Below are 20785 nucleotides of genomic sequence, written 5' to 3'. Positions count from 1 at the left end.
CCCCAAACTGATCCCAGTGATCCCAGTGATCCCAGTCCTGTCCCAGTGACCCCAAACTGATCCAAATCCTGTCCCAGTGATCCCAAATCCCGTCCCAGTGACCCCAAACTGATCCCAGTGACCCCAAACTGATCCCAGTGATCCCAGTCCCGTCCCAGTGACCCCAAACTGATCCAAATCCCGTCCCAGTGACCCCAATCCTGTCCCAGTGACCCCAAACTGATCCCAGTGACCCCAATCCTGTCCCAGTGACCCCAAACTGATCCTAATCCTGTCCCAGTGACCCCAAATTGATCCCAGTCCCATCCCAGTGACCCCAAACTCCCCCCAGTCCCATCCCAATCCCATCCCGTTGTCCCCCAAACCTCTCCTGGTTTCCCCCAACCCCAATTTCCCCAATCCCGACCCAAATTCCCGACCCCAAACTCCAAATTCCCGATCCCAAATAATCCCAAATTCCCAGATATTCCCAAATTCCTGACCTTGCTGTCGTGGTGGATGAGGCGCAGCTCGTAGTCGGGCAGGATGTCCCTGCACTCGTTGATGTCCCCAGACCCCAATTCCTGACCCCAAACTCCAAATTCCTGACCCCAAATCCCAATTCCTGACCCAAATCCAGACCCCAAATCCCAGTTTTTGACCCCAAATCCCAGTTTTTGACCCCAAATTCCCAAATAATCCTGAATTTCTGATCCCAAACCCCCTGACTTTGCTGTCATGGTGGATGAGGCGCAGCTCGTAGTCGGGCAGGATGTCCCCAGACCCCAATTTCACCTATCCTGACCCCAATTCCTGACCCCAAACCCCAATTCCTGACCCAAATCCAGACTCAAAACCCCAGTTTTTGACCCCAAATTCCCAAATAATCCCAAATTTCCAATCGAAATTCCCTCACCTTGCTGTCGTGGTGGATGAGGCGCAGCTCGTAGTCGGGCAGGATGTCCCTGCGCTCCTTGATGTCCCCAAACCCCAATTTCTCCAATCCTGACCCAAATCCCTGACCCCAAATCCCACTCAAACCCCAATTCCTGACCCCAAATCCCAAATTCCTGGCCCTAAATCCCAAATTCCTGATCCCAAACCTTGCTGTCGTACTCGGGGCAGGATGTCCCTGTGCTCCTTGATGTCCCCAGACCCCAATTTCTCCAATCCTGACCCCAATTCCTGACCCAAACTCCAAATCCTGATGCAAAATCCCAGTTTTTGACCCCAAATCCCAAATTTCCGATCCCAAATCCCAAATTTCCGAGCCCTCACCTTGCTGTCGTGGTGGATGAGGCGCAGCTCGTAGTCGGGCAGGATGTCCCTGCGCTCGTTGATGTCCCCAAACCCCAATTCCTGACCCCAAACCCCGCTCAAACCCCAATTTTTGACCCCAAATCCCGAATTTCCAACCCCAAATCCCAAATTTCCGATTGAAATTCCCTCACCTTGCTGTCGTGGTGGATGAGGCGCAGCTCGTAGTCGGGCAGGATGTCCCTGAGCTTGTTGATGTCCCCAGACCCCAATTCCTGACCCCAAACCCCAATTCCTGACCCCAAACTCCAAATTCCCGACCCCAAATCCCAATTCCTGACCCAAATTCCAGACCCAAAATCCCAAATTTCTGACCCCAAATCCCAAATTCCTGATCCCAAACCTTGCCATCATATTCAGGACAGGATGTCCCTGTGCTCCTTGATGTCCCCAGACCCCAATTTCTGACCCCAAATCCCAATTCCTGACCCCAAATCCAGCCCCAAAATCCCAGTTTTTGACCCCAAAATCCCAGTTTTTGACCCCAAATCCCAGTTTTTGACCCCAAATTCCCAAATAATCCCGAATTTCCGATCCCAAACCCCCTGACCTTACTGTCGTGGTGGATGAGGCGCAGCTCGTAGTCGGGCAGGATGTCCCTGCGCTCCTTGATGTCCTCCAGGGCCATCCTGACCCCAATCCCAGCCCCAAATCCCAAATTCTGACCCAAATCCCAATTCCTGACCCAAATTCCTGACCCAAAATCCCAGGTTTTGACCCCAAATTCCCAAATTCCTGATCCCAAACCTTGCTGTCGTACTCAGGGCAGGATGTCCCTGTGCTCCTTGATGTCCCCAAACCCCAATTTCTCCAATCCTGACCCCAATTCCTGACCCAAACTCCAATTCCCGACCTGAAATCCCAATTCCTGACCCAAATCCAGATCCAAAATCCCAGTTTTTGACCCCAAATTCCCAAATAATCCCGAATTTCTGATCCCAAACCCCCTGACTTTGCTGTCATGGTGGATGAGGCGCAGCTCGTAGTCGGGCAGGATGTCCCCAGACCCCAATTTCTCCAATCCTGACCCCAATTCCTGACCCAAACCCCAATTCCTGACCCAAATCCAGACTCAAAACCCCAGTTTTTGACCCCAAATTCCTAAATAATCCCAAATTTCCAATCGAAATTCCCTGACCTTGCTGTCGTGGTGGATGAGGCGCAGCTCGTAGTCGGGCAGGATGTCCCTGCGCTCGTTGATGTCCTCCAGGGCCATCCTGACGGCCGGCAGACACGCCTGCCCTCCCGGCCACCCTCCGGACATGGGGAAAAGCGCTCCCACATGGACGGCCTTCTTCCCTGATCCGCCGGACACCGGGATCCATCCCAAAATCCATCCCAAAATCCAGCCCCAAACCACCGCCCGCAGCCACCCCGGCAGCGGCCGCGAGGTTCCGGGCGCTTTTCCCATGGTTTATTCCCGATATATCATGGCGGGAATTGGGGTTTTTTTTTTGGGATTTGGGGTTTTTTGGGGTTTTTTTTGGGGGTTTTTTTTTGGGGGTGGGGGTGGGGAGGTGTTGATGTCACTTTTGGGGAGGGGTGAAGGGGGTGGGGAGATGGGAGGGGGAGGGGTTTTGGGGGGGTTTTGGGGGGGGATGAGGGGAAAAAGGGGAAAAATGGGGAAAAATGAGGGGAAAAATGGGAAAAAATGGGGAAAAATGAGGGGGAAAAATGAGAGGAAAATGGGGAAAAAATGAGGGGGAAATGGGGAAAAATTGAGGGAAAAATGGGAAAAATTGAGGGGGAAAATGGGAAAAATTGAGGGGGAAAATGGGAAAAAAATGAGGGGGAAAAATGAGGGGGAAAATGGGAAAAAATGAGGGAGAAAAGGGGAAAAATTGAGGGGGAAAATGGGGAAAAATGAGACGAAAAAAATGGGAAAAAATGAGAGAAAATGGGGAAAAAAAATGAGAGAAAAAATGGGAAAAATTAGGGGGGGGAAATGGGGGAAAATGAGGGGGAAAAGAGGGAAAAAATGAGATAAAAAATGGGAAAAATGAGAGAAAAAATGGGAAAAAAATGAGAGGGAAAATGGGAAAAAACAGGGAGAAATGGGAAAAAATGGGATGGGGAGAGAGAATTTATGGGATGGGGGAAATTAGGGAAAAAATGGGAAAAAAATCGGGATGAGGAGAGGGAAAAATGGGAAAAAAATTGGGATGAGGAGAGGGAAAAATGGGAAAAAAATTGGGATGAGGAGAGGGAAAAATGGGAAAAAAATCGGGATGAGGAGAGGGAAAAATGGAGAAATGCGGGGAAGGAATCGATGGGATGAGGGAGAGGAAAAAATCAGGGAAAAAAAAATAACGGGAAAAAAAAAAAAAAGAGGGAAAAAAATGGAGAAATGGGGAAAAAAAATAAAAAAAACCGGGATGGGAGGGAGGGGGAGGGGAGGAGGAGGAGGAGGAGGAGGAGGAGGGGGGAGGGGGGAGGAAGGGAAGGAAAAAAAAGCTGGAAAAGGGAATTTGGGGGATTTGGGGCGGAGAATCCGGCGGGGAAGGAGCCGGGGGGATGCGGAGGGAGCCGGGAGAGGGACGGGGAGGAGGAGGAGGAGGAGGAGGAGGAGGAGGAGGAGGGAGAGGAAGGCTCGGAAAAGGAGGAGGAGGAGGAGGAGGAGCAGGAGGAGGAGGAGGGAAGGGAGGAGCGAGGAAGGCGGGGAAGGGGAGGAGGAGAAGGGAGAGGAGGAGAAGGGAGAGGAGGAGGAGGGAGAGGAGGAGGAGGAAGGCTCAGGAAAGGAGGAGGAGGAGGAGGAGGAGGAGGAGGAGGAGGGAGGGGAGGAGCGAGGAAGGCGGGGAAGGGGAGGAGGAGGAAGAGGAGGGAGGAAGGCTGGGAAATGGAGGAGGAGGAGAAGGAGGAGGAGGAGGAGGGAGAGGGAGAGGAAGGCTCGGAAAAGGAGGAGGAGGAGGAGGAGGAGGAGGAGGAGGAGGGAGGGGAGGAGGGAGGAAGGCGGGGAAGGGGAGGAGGAAGAGGAGGAGGAAGGCTTGGAAATGGAGGGGGAGGGGCCTTGGTGGGGGGAGGGGAAATTTCCGCCTTTCAAAAATAAAAATAAAAAGGGGGGGGAGGGGTTCGGACTCACCTGAGGGGGGGCGGTGAGCTGTGGGGAAGGGAAACTGAGTCACGCAGGGGAGACACGCCCCCCCCAAAAATTCCAGGATTCCCAAAAAATCCCAGAATTCCCAAAAAAATCCCCCCCAAAATCCCAGAATTCCGCCCCCAAAAATCCCAGAAATCCCCCCCAAAAAATCCCGCAAAAATCCTGGAATTCTGCCCCAAAAATTCCAGAAATCGCCCCCCAAAAAATCCCTCAAAAATCCTGGAATTCCGCCCCCAAAAATCCCAGAAATCCCCAAAAAAATTTCCCAGAAATCCCCCCCAAAAATCCCAGAAATCCCCCCAAAAAATCCCAAGATTCTGCCCCAAAAATTCCCAGAAATCCCCCCAAAAAATCCACCAAAAAAATCCCAAGATTCTGCCCCAAAAACTCCCAGAAATGTCCCCCAAAAAATCCCGCAAAAATCCTGGAATTCTGCCCCAAAAAAATCCCAGAAATCCCCTCCAAAAATCCCCCCAAAAATCCCAAATTCCCCAAAAAAACCCCACCAAAAAATCCCAGAATTCCACCCCAAAAAATTCCAGAAATCCCCCCCAAAAAATCCCCCCAAAATCCCGGAATTCTGCCCCAAAAAATTCCAGAAATCCCCCCCAAAAAATCCCTCAAAAATCCTGGAATTCCACTCCAAAAAATTCCAGAAATCCCCAAAAAAATTTCCCAGAAATCCCCTCCAAAAATCCCATTTTCTCCCCAAAAAATCCCAGAATTCTGCCCCAAAAATTCCCAGAAATCCCCCCAAAAAAATCCCCCAAAAAATCCCAAAATTCCACCCCCAAAAATTCCAGAAATCCCCCCCAAAAAATTCCAGAAATCCCCCCACAAAAAATCCCAGAAATCCCCCCCCAAAATCCCCCCAAAAATCCCAAATTCCCAAAAAAAAACCCCACCAAAAAATCCCAGAAATCCACCCCCAACAATTCCAGAAATCCCCCCCAAAAAATTCCAGAAATCCCCCCCAAAAATCCCAAATTCCCAAAAAAAACCCCACCAAAAAATCCCAGAATTCCACCCCAAAAAATTCCAGAAATCCCCCCCCAAAAATCCCCCAAAAATCCCAGAATTCTGCCCCCAAAAATCCCAGAAATCCCAAAAAAAAAAATCCCAGAAATCCTCCCCAAAAATCCCAGAATTCCCAAAAAAAAAAATCCACCAAAAAAATCCCAGAATTCTGCCCCAAAAAATCCTGTAAATCCCCCACAAAAATCCCAGAAATCCCCCCAAAAAATCCCCCAAAAAATCTTGGAATTCCGCCCCAAAAAATCCCAGAAATCCCCCCCAAAATCCCCAGGGAACCTCCCAAAATTCCCATGGGGGAAACTGAGTCACACTGAGACCTCTGCCCCAAAAATCCCCCAAGAACCTTCCCAGAAGACCCCAAACCCCAAACCCCAAACCCCAAATCCCCCAAATCTCAAAACCCCAAACCCCAAACCCCAAAACCCAAACTCCAAACCCCAAACCCCAAACCCCAAAACCCCAAATCCCCCACACCCCAAACCCCAAAACCCCAAATCCCCCAAACCCAAATCCCTCAAATCTCAAACCCAAAACCCCAAAACCCAAAACCCCAAACCCCAAAACCCCAAACCCCAAAACCCCAAACCCAAACCCCCCAAACCCCAAAACCCCAAATCCCCCAAACCCAAATCCCTCAAATCTCAAACCCAAAACCCCAAAACCCAAAACCCCAAACCCCAAAACCCCAAACCCCAAAACCCCAAACCCAAACCCCCCAAACCCCAAAACCCCAAATCCCCCAAACCCAAATCCCTCAAATCTCAAACCCAAAACCCCAAAACCCAAAACCCCAAAACCCCAAACCCCAAACCCCAAAACCCCAAACCCCAAACCCCAAAACCCCCAAACCCCAAAACCCCAAACCCCAAAACCCAAAACCCCCAAACCCCAAAACCCCAAACCCCAAACCCCAAAACCCCAAATCCCCCAAAACCCCAAAACCCCAAACCCCAAAACCCCAAACCCCAAAACCCCAAAACCCAAACCCCAAAACCCCAAAACCCCAAACCCCAAAACCCCAAACCCCAAAACCCCAAACTCCAAACCCCAAACCCCAAATCCCCAAAACCCAAATCCCCAAACCCCAAACCCCAAACCCCAAAACCCCAAAACCCCAAACCCCAAAACCCCAAATCCCCAAAACCCCAAACCCCAAAACCCAAAGTCCAAAACCCCAAACCCCAAAACCCCAAATCCCAAACCCCAAAACCCCAAAACCCCAAATCCCCCAAAACCCCAAAACCCCAAACCCAAACCCCCCAAACCCCAAAACCCCAAACCCCAAACCCCAAACCCCAAAACCCCAAAACCCCAAACCCCAAACCCCAAAACCCCAAAACCCCAAAACCCCCAAAACCCCAAACCCCAAAACCTAAAGTCCAAAACCCCAAATCCTCCAAATCCCTCAAATCTCAAACCCAAAACCCAAAACCCCAAAACCCCAAACCCCAAACCCCAAACCCCAAAACCCAAACCCCAAAACCCCAAACCCCAAATCCCCAAACCCCAAACCCCAAACCCCAAACCCCAAAACCCCAAAACCCCAAACCCCAAAACCCCAAAATCCCAAAACCCCAAACCCCAAAACCCCAAACCCCAAAACCCCAAACTGACGCAGGCACTGAGGTTTGGGGTGGCTCCAGCGGCCGCTCCGGGTGCAGTTGCTGCGGGCGGCTCCGAGCAGTCGGAATCCCGGAAGGCACCGGAATTCCGCCCACGTTCCCTCCACGGGCAGGCGCTCGATGGGACCCAGCGAGGTCACCTGGCCGTGCTCCAGGCTCAGGTGGGTCCTGGGACACGGCCGCACTGTGGGGACCCCAAAATTGGGATTGGGGACCCCAAAATTGGGATTGGGGACCTCAAAAAACCCCAAAATTGGGATTGGGGACCTCAAAAACCCCAAAATGGGTTTGGAGACCCCAAAATTGGGATTGGGGACCTCAAAATTGGGATTGGGGACCTCAAAATTGGGATTGGGGACCTCAAAAACCCCAAAATGGGTTTGGAGACCCCAAAATTGGGATTGGGGACCCCAAAAAGCCCCAGAATTGGGATTGGGGACCTCAAAATTGGGATTGGGGACCTCAAAAACACCAAAATTGGGATTGGGGACCTCAAAAACACCAAAATTGGGATTGGGGCCCTCAAAATTGGGATTGGGGCCCTCAAAAACCCCAAAATTGGGATTGGGGACCTCAAAAACCCTAAAATTGGCATTAGGAACCCTAAAATTGGGATTGGGGACCTCAAAAACCCCAAAATTGGGATTGGGGACCCCAAAAACCCCAAAATTGGGATTGGGGCCCTCAAAATTGGGATTGGGGACCTCAAAATTTGGATTGGGGACCCCAAAAAACCCAAAAATTGGGATTGGAGACCTCAAAAAAACCCAAAATGGTCACTGAGGAACCTCAAGGTGGTCACCTGGCCGTGCTCCAGGCTCAGGTGGGTCCTGGGACATGGCCGCACTGTGGGGACCCCAAAATTGGGATTGGGGACCCCAAAATTGGGATTGGGGACCTCAAAAACACCAAAATTGGGATTGAGGACCCCAAAATTGGGATTGGGGACCTCAAAAACACCAAAATTGGGATTGAGGACCCCAAAATTGGGATTTGGGACCTCAAAAACCCCAAAAGGAACATTAGGAACCTTAAAATTGGGATTGGGAACCTCAAAAACCCCAAAATTGGGATTGGAGACCCCAAAAATCCCAAAGTGGGCTTTGAGGAACCTCAAAATGGTCATTGAGGACCCAAAATTTGGATTGGGGTCCCCAAAAAAACCCAAAATTTGGATTGGAGACCCCAAAAAACCCCAAAATTTGGTTTGGGAACCCAAAAAACCCCAAAATTTGGTTTGGAGACCTCAAAAACCTCCAAAGTGGTCATTGAGAAACCTCAAAGTGGTCACTGGAGAACCTCAAGGTGGTCACTGAGGAACCTCAAGGTGGTCACCTGGCCGTGCTCCAGGCTCAGGTGGGTCCTGGGACACGGCCGCACTGTGGGGACCCCAAAACTGGGATTGGGGACCCCAAAATTGGGATTGGGGACCTCAAAAACCCCAAAATTGGCATTAGGAATCCTAAAATTGGGATTGAGAACCTCAAAAAACCCCAAAATTGGGATTGGGAACCTCAAAAAACCCCAAAATGGGCTTTGAGGAACCTCAAAATGGTCATTGAGGACCCAAAATTGGGACTGGGGACCCCAAAAACCCCAAAATTTGGTTTGGGAACCCAAAAAACCACAAAATTTGGTTTGGGAACCAAAAAAACCCCAAAATTTGGATTGGAGACCTCAAAAAACCCCAAAATGGTCATTGAGGAACCTCAAAGTGGTCACTGGAGAACCTCAAGGTGGTCACTGAGGAACCTCAAGGTGGTCACCTGGCCGTGCTCCAGGCTCAGGTGGGTCCTGGGACACGGCCGCACTGTGGGGACCCCAAAATTGGGATTGGGGACCCCAAAATTGGGATTGGGGACCTCAAAAACCCCAAAATTGGGATTGAGGACCCCAAAATTGGGATTGGGGACCTCAAAAACCCCAAAATTGGGATTGGGGACCTCAAAAAACCCCCAAATTGGGATTGGGAACCTCAAAAAACCCCAAAATTGGGATTGGGGACCTCAAAAACCCCAAAATTGGCATTAGGAACCCTAAAATTGGGATTGAGAACCTCAAAAAACCCCAAAATTGGGATTGGGAACCTCAAAAAACCCCAAAATGGGCTTTGAGGAACCTCAAAATGGTCATTGAGGACCCAAAATTGGGACTGGGGACCCCAAAAACCCCAAAATTTGGTTTGGGAACCCAAAAAACCCCAAAATTTGGTTTGGAGACCTCAAAAACCTCCAAAGTGGTCATTGAGGAACCTCAAAGTGGTCACTGGAGAACCTCAAGGTGGTCACTGGAGAACCTCAAGGTGGTCACCTGGCTGTGCTCCAGGCTCAGGTGGGTCCTGGGACACGGCCGCACTGTGGGGACCCCAAAATTGGGATTGGGGACCCCAAAATTGGGATTGGGGACCTCAAAAACCCCAAAATTGGGATTGGGGACCCCAAAATTGGGATTGGGGACCTCAAAAAACCCCAAAATTGGGATTGGAGACCTCAAAATTTGGATTGGGGACCCCAAAAAACCCAAAAATTGGGATTGGAGACCTCAAAAAAACCCAAAATGGTCACTGGAGAACCTCAAGGTGGTCACTGAGGAACCTCAAGGTGGTCACTGAGGAACCTCAAGGTGGTCACTGGAGAACCTCAAGGTGGTCACCTGGCCGTGCTCCAGGCTCAGGTGGGTCCTGGGACACGGCCACACTGAGGGGACACCCGTGGGAAAGGTGGTGACCCCCAAAACGGACGTTGGGATGGTGACGAGATGGAGACGTTGATGGGATGAAGATGTTGGGATGAGGACATTGATGGGATGGAGATGTTGGGATGGAGATGCTGGGATGGAGATGTTGAGATGGAGATGTTGAGATGGAGACGTTGATGGGATGAAGATGTTGGGATGGGGACATTGATGGGATGGAGATGTTGAGATGGAGACGTTGATGGGATGGAGATGTTGGGATGGGGACGTTGATGGGATGGAGATGTTGGGATGGAGATGTTGAGATGGAGACGTTGATGGGATGGAGATGCTGGGATGGGGACAAGATGGAGATGTTGATGGAGACGTTGACCTTGATGGAACCAACGATGGAACGAGAACATCGATGGGATGGAACCACTGATGGGATGGAGATGTTGGGATGGATGAAGATGTTGATGGGATGGAGATGTTGGGATGGGGACACAAATGGAGATGTTGGGATGGAGATGTTGGTGGGATGGAACCATTGATAAAATGCGAACTATTATGGGATGGAACCATTGATGGAATGAAGATGATGGGATGAAGATGATGGGATGAAGATGGTGACACCCTGGTGACACTCACGGCAGCGGCTGGGCTGTCCCATGGCCGTCCAGGTGCCGTCGCGCTGGCACTTGGGATGGAGCCATTGATGGGATGGAGATGATGGGATGGGGACACCAATGGAGATGTTGAGATGAAGATGATGAGATGAAGATGATGAGATGATGAAGATGGGATGAAGATGATGAGGACCTGGTGACACTCACGGCAGCAGCTGGGCTGTCCCATGGCCGTCCAGGTGCCGTCGCGCTGGCACTTGGGATGGAGCCATTGATGGGAAGGGGACACCAATGGAGATGTTGATGGGATGGAACCATTGATGGGATGAGAACCTTGATGGGATGAGAACCTTGATGGGATGGAGATGTTGATGGGATGGAGATGTTGATGGAGATGTTGGGATGAAGATGGGATGAAGATGATGGGATGAAGATGATGGCATGAAGATGATGAGATGAAGATGATGAGATGAAGATGATGAGGAGATGGTGACACTCATGGCAGCGGCTGGGCTGTCCCATGGCCGTCCAGGTGCCGTCGCGCTGGCACTTGGGATGGAGCCACTGATGGGATGGAGATGATGGGATGGAGATGTTGGTGGAGATGTTGGGATGAAGATGATGGAATGGAGATGTTGATGGGATGGAGATGATGGGATGGGGACACCAATGGAGATGTTGGGATGGAGATGCTGGGATGGAGATGTTGATGGGATGGAGATGTTGGGATGGGATGGAACCATTGATAAAATGGGAACTATTATGGGATGGAACCATTGATGGAATGGAGATGTTGATTGAGATGTTGGGATGGAGCCATTGATGGGATGTAACCATTGATAAAATGGGGACTTTTATGGGATGAAGATGATGGGATGAAGATGTTGAGGACATGGTGACACCCTGGTGACACTCACGGCAGCGGCTGGGCTGTCCCATGGCCGTCCAGGTGCCGTCGCGCTGGCACTTGGGATGGAGCCACTGATGGGATGGAGATGATGGGATGGAGATGTTGGTGGAGATGTTGGGATGAAGATGATGGAATGGAGATGTTGATGGGATGGAGATGATGGGATGGGGACACCAATGGAGATGTTGGGATGGAGATGCTGGGATGGAGATGTTGATGGGATGGAGATGTTGGGATGGGATGGAACCATTGATAAAATGGGAACTATTATGGGATGGAACCATTGATGGAATGGAGATGTTGATTGAGATGTTGGGATGGAGCCATTGATGGGATGTAACCATTGATAAAATGGGGACTTTTATGGGATGAAGATGATGGGATGAAGATGTTGAGGACATGGTGACACCCTGGTGACACTCACGGCAGCGGCTGGGCTGTCCCATGGCCGTCCAGGTGCCGTCGCGCTGGCACTTGGGATGGAGCCATTGATGGGATGGAGATGATGGGATGGAGATGTTGATGGAGATGTTGGGATGGAGATGCTGGGATGGAGATGTTGATGGGATGGAGATGTTGGGATGGAACCATTGTTAAAATGGGAACTATTATGGGATGGAACCATTGATGGGATAAGAACTTTGATGGGATGGAGATGATGGGATGGGAACTTTTATGGAATGGAGATGTTGGGATGGAGATGATGAGATGGAGATGTTGATGGGATGGAATCATTGATAAAACGGGAACTTTTATGGGATGGAGATGATGAGATGAAGATGATGATGAAGATGATGAGGACCTGGTGACACCCTGGTGACACTCACGGCAGCGGCTGGGCTGTCCCATGGCCGACCAGGTGCCGTCGCGCTGGCACTTGGGATGGAGCCATTGATGGGATGGAGATGATGAGAAGGGGACACCAATGGAGATGTTGAGATGAAGATGATGGGATGAAGATGATGGGATGGAGATGTTGATGGGATGAAGATGTTGATGGGATGAAGATGTTGATGGGATGGAGATGTTGATTGAGATATTGGGATGGAGCCATTGATAAAATGGGAACTTTTATGGGATGGAGATGCTGGGATGGGAACTTTTATGGAATGAAGATGTTGAGATGAAGATGATGGGATGAAGATGATGATGATGGGATGAAGATGGGATGAAGATGATGAGGACCTGGTGACACTCACGGCAGCGGCTGGGCTGTCCCATGGCCGTCCAGGTGCCGTCGCGCTGGCACTTGGGATGGAGCCATTGATGGGATGGAGATGTTGGGATGGGGACACCAATGAAGATGATGGGATGGAGATGATGGAACCATTGATGTTGGGTTGGAAATGTTGATGGGATGGAACCATTGATAAAATGGGAACTATTATGGGATGGAACCATTGATGGGATGGAGATGTTGATGGGATGGAGATGTTGATGGAGATGTTGGGATGAAGATGATGGAATGGAGATGTTGATGGGATGGAGATGATGGGATGGGGACACCAATGGAGATGTTGGGATGGAGATGCTGGGATGGAGATGTTGATGGGATGGAACCATTGATAAAATGGGAACTATTATGGGATGGAACCATTGATGGAATGGAGATGTTGGGATGAAGATGATGGAGTGGAGATGTTGATGGGATGGAGATGTTGATGGGATGGAACCATTGTTAAAATGGGAACTATTATGGGATGGAACCATTGATGGAATGGAGCCATTGATGGGATGGAGATGATGGGGTGGGGACACCAAAGGAGATGATGGGATGAAGATGGGATGAAGATGATGGGATGAAGATGATGAGGACCTGTGACACTCACAGCAGCGGCTGGGCTGTCCCATGGCCGTCCAGGTGCCGTCGCGCTGGCACTTGGGATGGAGCCATTGATGGGATGGAGATGTTGGGATGGGGACACCAAAGGAGATGATGGGATGATGATGAGATGAAGATGATGGGATGAAGATGATGAGGACACCCTGGTGACACTCACGGCAGCGGCTGGGCTGTCCCATGGCCGTCCAGGTGCCGTCGCGCTGGCACTTGCGCACTTTGGGCCCCACGATCTCGCGCTCGGGCCGGCACACGTACTCGATCTCGTAATCGAAGGGCAGGAACCGAACGCTCCGAACTTCCTCCGGCGTCAGCCCCCGGTAACGAATCCCCCCGTCCCGGGGAGGGTGAATGATCTGACAGCCTGGGAGAGGCGGGAATGGGGGAATGGGGACGGGAAAAAATGGGATTGGGGAGAAAAAAATGGGATTGGGGAGAAAAAAATGGGATTGGGGAGCAAAAAAATGGGATTGGAGGGGAAAAAGTGGGATTTGGGAGGGAAAAAAATGGGGTTGGGACACCGAAAATATGGGAATGGGGATAAAAAAATGGGATTGGGAGCAAAATCATGGGATTGGGGAGGGAAAAAAATGGGATTTGGGAGGGAAAAAAATGGGGTTCGGGGGGAAAAAATGGGATTGGGAGCAAAAAAATGGGATTGGGGATGGGAAATGTGGGATTGGGGGGAAAATATGGGATTGGGGGAAAAAATGGGATTTGGGGGGGGAAAAAATGGGATTGGGAGCAAAAAAATGGGATTGGGGAGACAAAAATGGGATTTGGAGCAAAGAAATGGGATTGGGGAGACAAAAATGGGATTTGGGAGGGAAAAAATGGGATTGGGGAAAAAAATGGGATTTGGGAGGGAAAAAATGGGATTGGGGAGAAAAAAATGGGATTTGGGAGAAAAAATTGGGATTGGGGAGAAAAAAATGGGATTTGGGAGGGAAAAATGGGATTTGGGGGGAAAAAATGGGATTGGGGGGAAAAATGGGATTTGGGAGGGAAAAAATGGGATTGGGAGGGAAAAAAATGGGATTGGGGGGGAAAAAATGGGATTTGGGAGAAAAAATTTGGATTGGGGACAAAAAAATGGGATTGGGGATGGGAAATATGGGAATGGGGAGAAAAAAATGGGATTGGGGGGAAAAATGGGATTGGGGAGAAAAAATATGGGATTTGGGATGGGAAATATGGGATTAGGGACACCGAAAATATGGGATTGGGGACAAAAAAATGGGATTGGGGGAAAAAATGGGATTGGGGATGGGAAATTTGGGATTCAGGAGGGAAATCCCCAAAATGTGGGGTTGGGGACACCAAAAATGTGGGATTGGACGCAAAAAATTCGGGATTGGACCAAAAAAATTCGGGATTGGACCCAAAAAATTTGGGATTGATGCAGAAAATTCGGGATCAAACACAGGAAATTTGGGATTGGAAATAAATTGGGGATCGGATGCAGAAAATTTGGGATTGGACATAAAAAATTTGGGATTGGACGAAGAAAATTTGGGATTTGACACAGAAATTTTGGGATTGGACACCAAAAAATTCGGGATCAAACGCAGAAAATTCGGGATTGGAAATAAATTCGGGATTGGATGCAGAAAATTTGGGATTGGACACGGAAATTTGGGATTGGACCCAAAAAATTCGGGATCAGACACAGAAAATTCGGGATTGGACACGGAAAATTCGGGATTGGACACGGAAAATTCGGGATCAAACGCAGAAAATTTGGGATTGGACACAGAAAATTCGGGATTTGACACGGAAAATTTGGGATTGGACACAGAAAATTTGGGATTTGACATAAAAAATTTGGGATTTGATGTGGGAAATTTGGGAATTCCGGTACCTTCGGTGAGGTTGGCGTGGACGGCGCCGTGGGCGGGGCCGAGGAGGAGGAGGAAGAGGAGGAGGAGCAGCGGAGCCGGAGCCATCTGGGGAGAGAGGGGGTGGGGCTTAAAGGGGGCGGGGTCTATAGGGGATGGATCCTATAGGGGACAGGTTCTATAGGGGACCAATACCCCGAATACAGGACGGATCCTATAGGGGACAGATTCTATAGGGGACACCCCAAATATGGGATAAATCCCATAGGGGACGGGTTCTATAGGGGGCAGATTCTATAGGGGACGGGTTCTATAGGGGACACCCCAAATACAGAACTGATTCTATAGGGGACAGACTCTATAAGGCACAGGTCCTATAGGGGACAGGTTCTATAAGGGACGGATCCTATAGGGGACAGATTCTATAGGGGACACCCCAAATATGGGATAAATCCTATAGGGAACAGATTCTATAGGGGACGGGTTCTATAGGGGATGAACCCTATAGGGGACACCCCGAATATGGGATAAATCCTATAGGGGACAGGTTCTATAGGGGACAGATCCTATAGGGGACAGATTCTATAGGGGACGGGTTCTATAGGGGACACCCCAAATACAGAACTGATTCTATAGGGGACAGACTCTATAAGGGACAGGTCCTATAGGGGACAGGTTCTATAGGAGACAGATCCTATAGGGGACAGGTTCTATAGGGGACAGGTTCTATAGGGGACGGCTCCTATAGGGGACAGGTTCTATAGGGGACGGCTCCTATAGGGGACAGGTTCTATAGGGGACGGCTCCTATAGGGGACAGGTTCTATAAGGGACGGATCCTATAGGGGACAGATTCTATAGGGGACACCCCAAATATGGGATAAATCCTATAGGGGACAGGTTCTATAGGGGACGGATCCTATAGGGGACAGATCCTATAGGGGACAGATCCTACAGGGGACAGATTCTATAGGGGACAGATCCTATAGGGGACAGAACCTATAGGGGACAGGTCCTATAGGGGACAGGTTCTATAGGGGACGGATCCTATAGGGGACAGGTTCTATAGGGGACGGATCCTATAGGGGACAGATTCTATAGGGGACACCCCAAATACAGGAGAAACCAACCCCTAATTAACCCAGCAAACAACAATTAATTACAAACCAACAAATTAATTAATATTAAACTGCTTAATAATTAATACTAAAGAGTTATTAATTAATATTAAAGTGCTGTTGGCAAATATCAAAGTTATTAATATTAAAGTGTTATTAGCAAACATCAAGCAGTTATTAATTAATATTAAAGCATTATTAGCAAATATTAAGAAATTATTAATTAATATTAAAGCATTATTAGCAAATATCAAAGAATTATTAATTAATATCGAAGCATTATTAGCAAATATTAAGGAGATATTAATAAATATCAGGCTTATCAATAAATATTAAGCAGCCATTAATAAATATCAATGAGTTATTAATGACTATTAAATAATTAATGATTATTAAGCCACATCAACTTTTCCCCACTTTTAATTAACCAACCCCTCGTTAACCCTTGAAACCGTTAATAATTAATAACTCATTAATCGTTCTTGAATAATCAATTAATCATCCTCAATCAATTAATAATTCTCAGATAATCAATTAATAATTATTAACTAATTAACAATCATTAAAGCAGAGCCCGGAGTGGGGGAGGGGAAGGATTCCAACCCCTCCCCCACCTCACCAGGTCTTAATTAATTAATCCTCATTTGCATAATCCGCCCTCATTAAACCCCGGGGGGGAGGGGCAGCCACGTGACCCCTCCCCCCTTTTCATAATTAATATTCCCAGGAATGCTTATTAATATTTAATAATTAATATTAAAGAGTTATTAATTAATAGTAAAGTGTTATTAGCAAATATCAAGCAGTTACTAATTAATATTAAAGTGCTATTAGCAACTATCAAAGCACTATTAGCAACTATTAAGAATTTATTAATTAATATTAAAGTGCAATTAGCAACTATCAAACAGTTATTAATTAATATTAAAGAGCTATTAGCAAATATTAAGCAGTTATTAATTAACATTGAAGCATTATTAGCAAATATCAAACAGTTATTAATTAATATTAAAGCACTATTAGTAACTATCAAGCATTTATTAATTAATATTAAAGTGCTATTAGCAACTATTAAGCAGTTATTAATTAATATTAAAGTGCTATTAGCAAATATCAAACAGTTATTAATTAATATTAAAGTGCTATTAGCAAATAATAAGGAGTTATTAATAAATATCAAACTTATCAATAAACATTAAGCAGCCATTAATAAATATCAATGACTTATTAACGACTATTAAATAATTAATAATTATTAAGCAACATCAACTTTTCCCCTTGACTATTAATTAATAACTCTTTAATATTAATTATTAATTATTAATAAAAATTCCTGGGAATTTTTGGGGGGAATTTTGGGGAGGGGGAGGGGCAGAAATGAGGGGGGAGGGGGAAAAAATGGGGGGAGGGGTCCCCAAATTGGGGGGGAGGGGCCAATTTGGGGGGGGAGGGGCCAATTTGGGGACCCCTCCCCCCAAATTTCTGCCCCTCCCCCCCCAAACTTTGAGACCCCTCCCCCCATTTTCTGCCCCTCCCCCCATTTTTGGGGACCCCTCCCCCAATTTTTGGGACCCCCAAAATTCCAGGACCCCTCCCCCAATTCCCGCCCCTCCCCCCCAATTTTTGGGGACCCCTCCCCCAATTTTTGGGACCCCCCCAAAATTCCACGACCCCTCCCCCCCATTTTTGCCCCTCCCCCCTCAAACTTTGGGGACCCCTCCCCCAATTTTTGGGACCCCCCAAAATTCCAGGACCCCTCCCCCCCAATTTTTGGGGACCCCTCCCCCAATTTCTGCCCCTCCCCCAATTTCTGGGACCCCCCAAAATTCCACGACCCCTCCCCCCAAATTTTTGGGGACCCCTCCCCCCATTTTCGCCCCTCCCCCCCAACTTTGAGACCCCTCCCCCAATTTTTGGGGACCCCTCCCCCCATTTTTTGCCCCTCCCCCAATTTTTGGGACCCCCAAAATTCCACGACCCCTCCCCCCCAATTTTTGGGGACCCCTCCCCCCAAATTTCTGCCCCTCCCCCCCAATTTTTGGGGACCCCTCCCCCCATTTTCGCCCCTCCCCCCATTTTTATCCCCCTCCCCCCCCCCAATAATTCCCAGGACCCCCCAAAATATTTTCGCGACCCCTCCCCCACCCCCCAAATTAAAAAAAAGGGGGGGAGGGGAGGGGAGGGTGGGGGAGGGGCCGCTCCTTACCTCGATTTTCCCGAATTCCCGGGAATAAAAAAATTCCCAAAAAAAAAGAGGGAAAAGAGGGGGGGGGAGGGGAGACCCCAAAATAATTTTGGGGTGGGGGGGGGAGGGGAAAAAGGGTGGGGGGGGGTCCCGGATCTTCCCACGGGTGGGGGAGGGGCGAGGATGCTCCGCGATTAAAAAAAAAAAAAAAAAAAAAAAAATCGCGGGGAGGGAATAAAAAATAAATTAAAAATAATTAAAAATCAAATTTGGGAATTTTGGGGGGAGGGGAGGAATTTTGGGGGGGTGGGGGGTGGGGGAGGGGCGGTGGGAATTTTTTTGGGGGGGATTTTGGGGGGTCCCGGGAGCCTCGGGAGGGGCCTCGGGCTCGGGAATCACCCGCGGGAGGGGCCCTGGGTGGGTGGGGGAGGGGCGGGGAGAGGGAGGGGGAGGGGCCGAGGGAGGGGGGAGGGGAGGGGGGAGGGGAGGGGGGAGGGGCCGGAGCCGCCTCTTTTGGAGGGGGGGATTTGGGGGGGATTTTGGGGTTTTTTGGGGGGATTTTGGGGTTTTTTGGGGGATTTTGGGGGTAAAAAATGGATTTTGGGGTGAAAAATTGGGATTTTGGGGAAAAGTTGGGATTTTGGGGGGAAAAATTGGGATTTTGGGGGAAAAATTTGGGATTTTTGGGGGAAAAGCTGGGATTTTGGGGGGAAAAATTGGGATTTTGGGGCGAAAATTGGATTTTTTTTTGGGAAAAGTTGGGATTTTGGGGGGATTTGGGGTGAAAAATGGGATTTTGGGGAGATTTTGGGGTTTTTTGGGGGGATTTTGGGGGGGAAAATTGGGATTTTTGGGGGAAAAATTGGGATTTTGGGGGGGATTTGAGGGGAAAAATTGGGATTTGGGGGGAAATTTGGGGTTTAGGGGGAAATTTGGGATTTTGGGGGAAAAATTGGATTTTTTGGGGAAATTTGGGATTTTGGGGGCAGTTTCGGGTTGAAATTTGGGATTTTGGGGGGGAAAATTGGGATTTTGAGGGGAAGAATTGGGATTTTGAGGGGAGTTTGGGGGGAAAAATTGGGATTTTGGGGAGGTTTGGGGGGAAAATTGGGATTTTTGGGGGAAAATCGGGATTTTGAGGGGAAAAATTGGGATTTTGGGGGGAGTTTGGGGGGGAAATTTGGGATTTTGGGGTGGAAAATTGGATTTTGGGGGGAAAAAATTGGGATTTTGGGGGGAAATTTGGGATTTTGGGGGAAAATTTGGGATTTTGAGGGGAAATTGGGATTTTGGGGGGAGTTTGGGGTGAAAAATGGGATTTTGGGGGGATTTGGGGGGAAAAATGGGATTTTGGGGGGGAAAATCGGGATTTTGGGGGGGAAATTTGGGATTGGGGGGGATTTGGGGGGAAAAATTGGGATTTTGGGGGGGAAATTTGGGATTTTGGGGGGAAAAATTGGGATTTTGGGGGGAGTTTGGGGGGGAAATTGGGATTTTGGGGTGGAAAATTGGATTTTGGGGGGAAAAAATTGGGATTTTGGGGGGAAAAATTAGATTTTTCGGGAAAAAGTTAGGATTTTGGGGGGGGTTTGGGGGGAAAATGGGATTTTGGGGGGAAAAATTGGGATTTTGGGGGGGATTTGGGGGGAAAATTTGGGATTTTGGGGGAAAAATTGGATTTTTTTGGGAAAAGTTGGGATTTTGGAGGGGTTTGGGGGGGAAAATTGGGATTTTGGGGGGAAAATTGGGATTTTGGGGGGTTTTGGGGAGGAAATTGGGATTTGAGGGGGGAAAATTGGGAGTTGGGGGGAAAAATGAGATTTGGTGGGGATTTTGGGGGTTATTTTGGGATTTCGGGGGGAAAATTGGGATTTTGGGGGAATTTGGGGGGGAAAACTGGGATTTTAGGGGGAAATTTGGGATTTGGGGGGAAAAAATTGGGATTTTGGGGAGAAAAATTGGGATTTTTGGAGGGGGGGATTTGGGGGAAACTTTTGGGATTTGGGGAGGAGTTTGGGGGTGAAAATTCCCAGGTCGGATTTTTGGGATAAATCCCGGGTTTTTTTTTTGGGATGAGGGGCGGGATTTTGGGATTGGCGGAAAAAGAGGGGCGGGAAAAGGCGGGATTTGGGTCAAAAAAAGGCGGGATTTGGGTCAAAAAAAGGCGGGATTTGGGATAAAAAAGGCGGGATTTGGGATAAAAAGGGCGGGATTTGGGTCAAAAAAAGGCGGGATTTGGGATAAAAAGGGCGGGATTTGAGGGTGAAAAGGCGGGATTTGGGAAAAAAAGGCGGGATTTGGGAAGAGGAAGGAGATGGGAAGCGCGAGGATCCCAAATCCCGCTGGATCCGGGGTCGTGCCGGGAATTCCTCGGGAATTTCTCGGGAATTTCTCGGGAATTCCGGAGCTTTTCCCGGGATTCCGCCGGAAGGTAACCGGGAAAAGGGTCCCGATCCCGAATCCCGATCCCGAATCCCGATCCCAAATTCCCGGTTCTGATCCCAAATCCTGAATCCCGATCCCAAATCCCGGTCCTGATCCCG

The 20785-nt window shown here is 48.9% G+C and overlaps 1 protein-coding gene across 3 annotated transcripts in view; it reads right to left on the bottom strand.

Annotated features, from left to right (window-relative positions):
• GABBR1 (gamma-aminobutyric acid type B receptor subunit 1) overlaps window positions 1–15034 on the bottom strand; it is a 47491-nt gene extending 32457 nt beyond the window's left edge. Inside the window, exons 1-5 of one of the 3 annotated variants that reach the window (XM_058857402.1) lie at window positions 14964–15034; window positions 13263–13466; window positions 7043–7234; window positions 4376–4393; window positions 2435–2595 (exon numbers count right to left, since the gene is read on the bottom strand). In XM_058857402.1, the coding sequence (XP_058713385.1) occupies window positions 2435–2595; window positions 4376–4393; window positions 7043–7234; window positions 13263–13284 (393 nt within the window). In that variant the 5' untranslated portion in view covers window positions 13285–13466; window positions 14964–15034. Of the gene's footprint in view, window positions 1–2434; window positions 2596–4375; window positions 4394–7042; window positions 7235–10374; window positions 10464–13262; window positions 13467–14963 lie in introns of those variants that run through there. The other 2 variants (XM_058857401.1, XM_058857399.1) reach the window with 2 other exon arrangements.
• Between the last annotated feature and the right edge of the window lie 5751 nt (window positions 15035–20785).

The sequence above is a fragment of the Poecile atricapillus genome, chromosome 26 (assembly GCF_030490865.1).
Source record: "Poecile atricapillus isolate bPoeAtr1 chromosome 26, bPoeAtr1.hap1, whole genome shotgun sequence".
Classification (NCBI taxonomy): domain Eukaryota; kingdom Metazoa; phylum Chordata; class Aves; order Passeriformes; family Paridae; genus Poecile; species Poecile atricapillus.
Note: the sequence above shows the minus strand (reverse complement) of the source record. Positions and strands in the feature narration are given on the sequence as shown.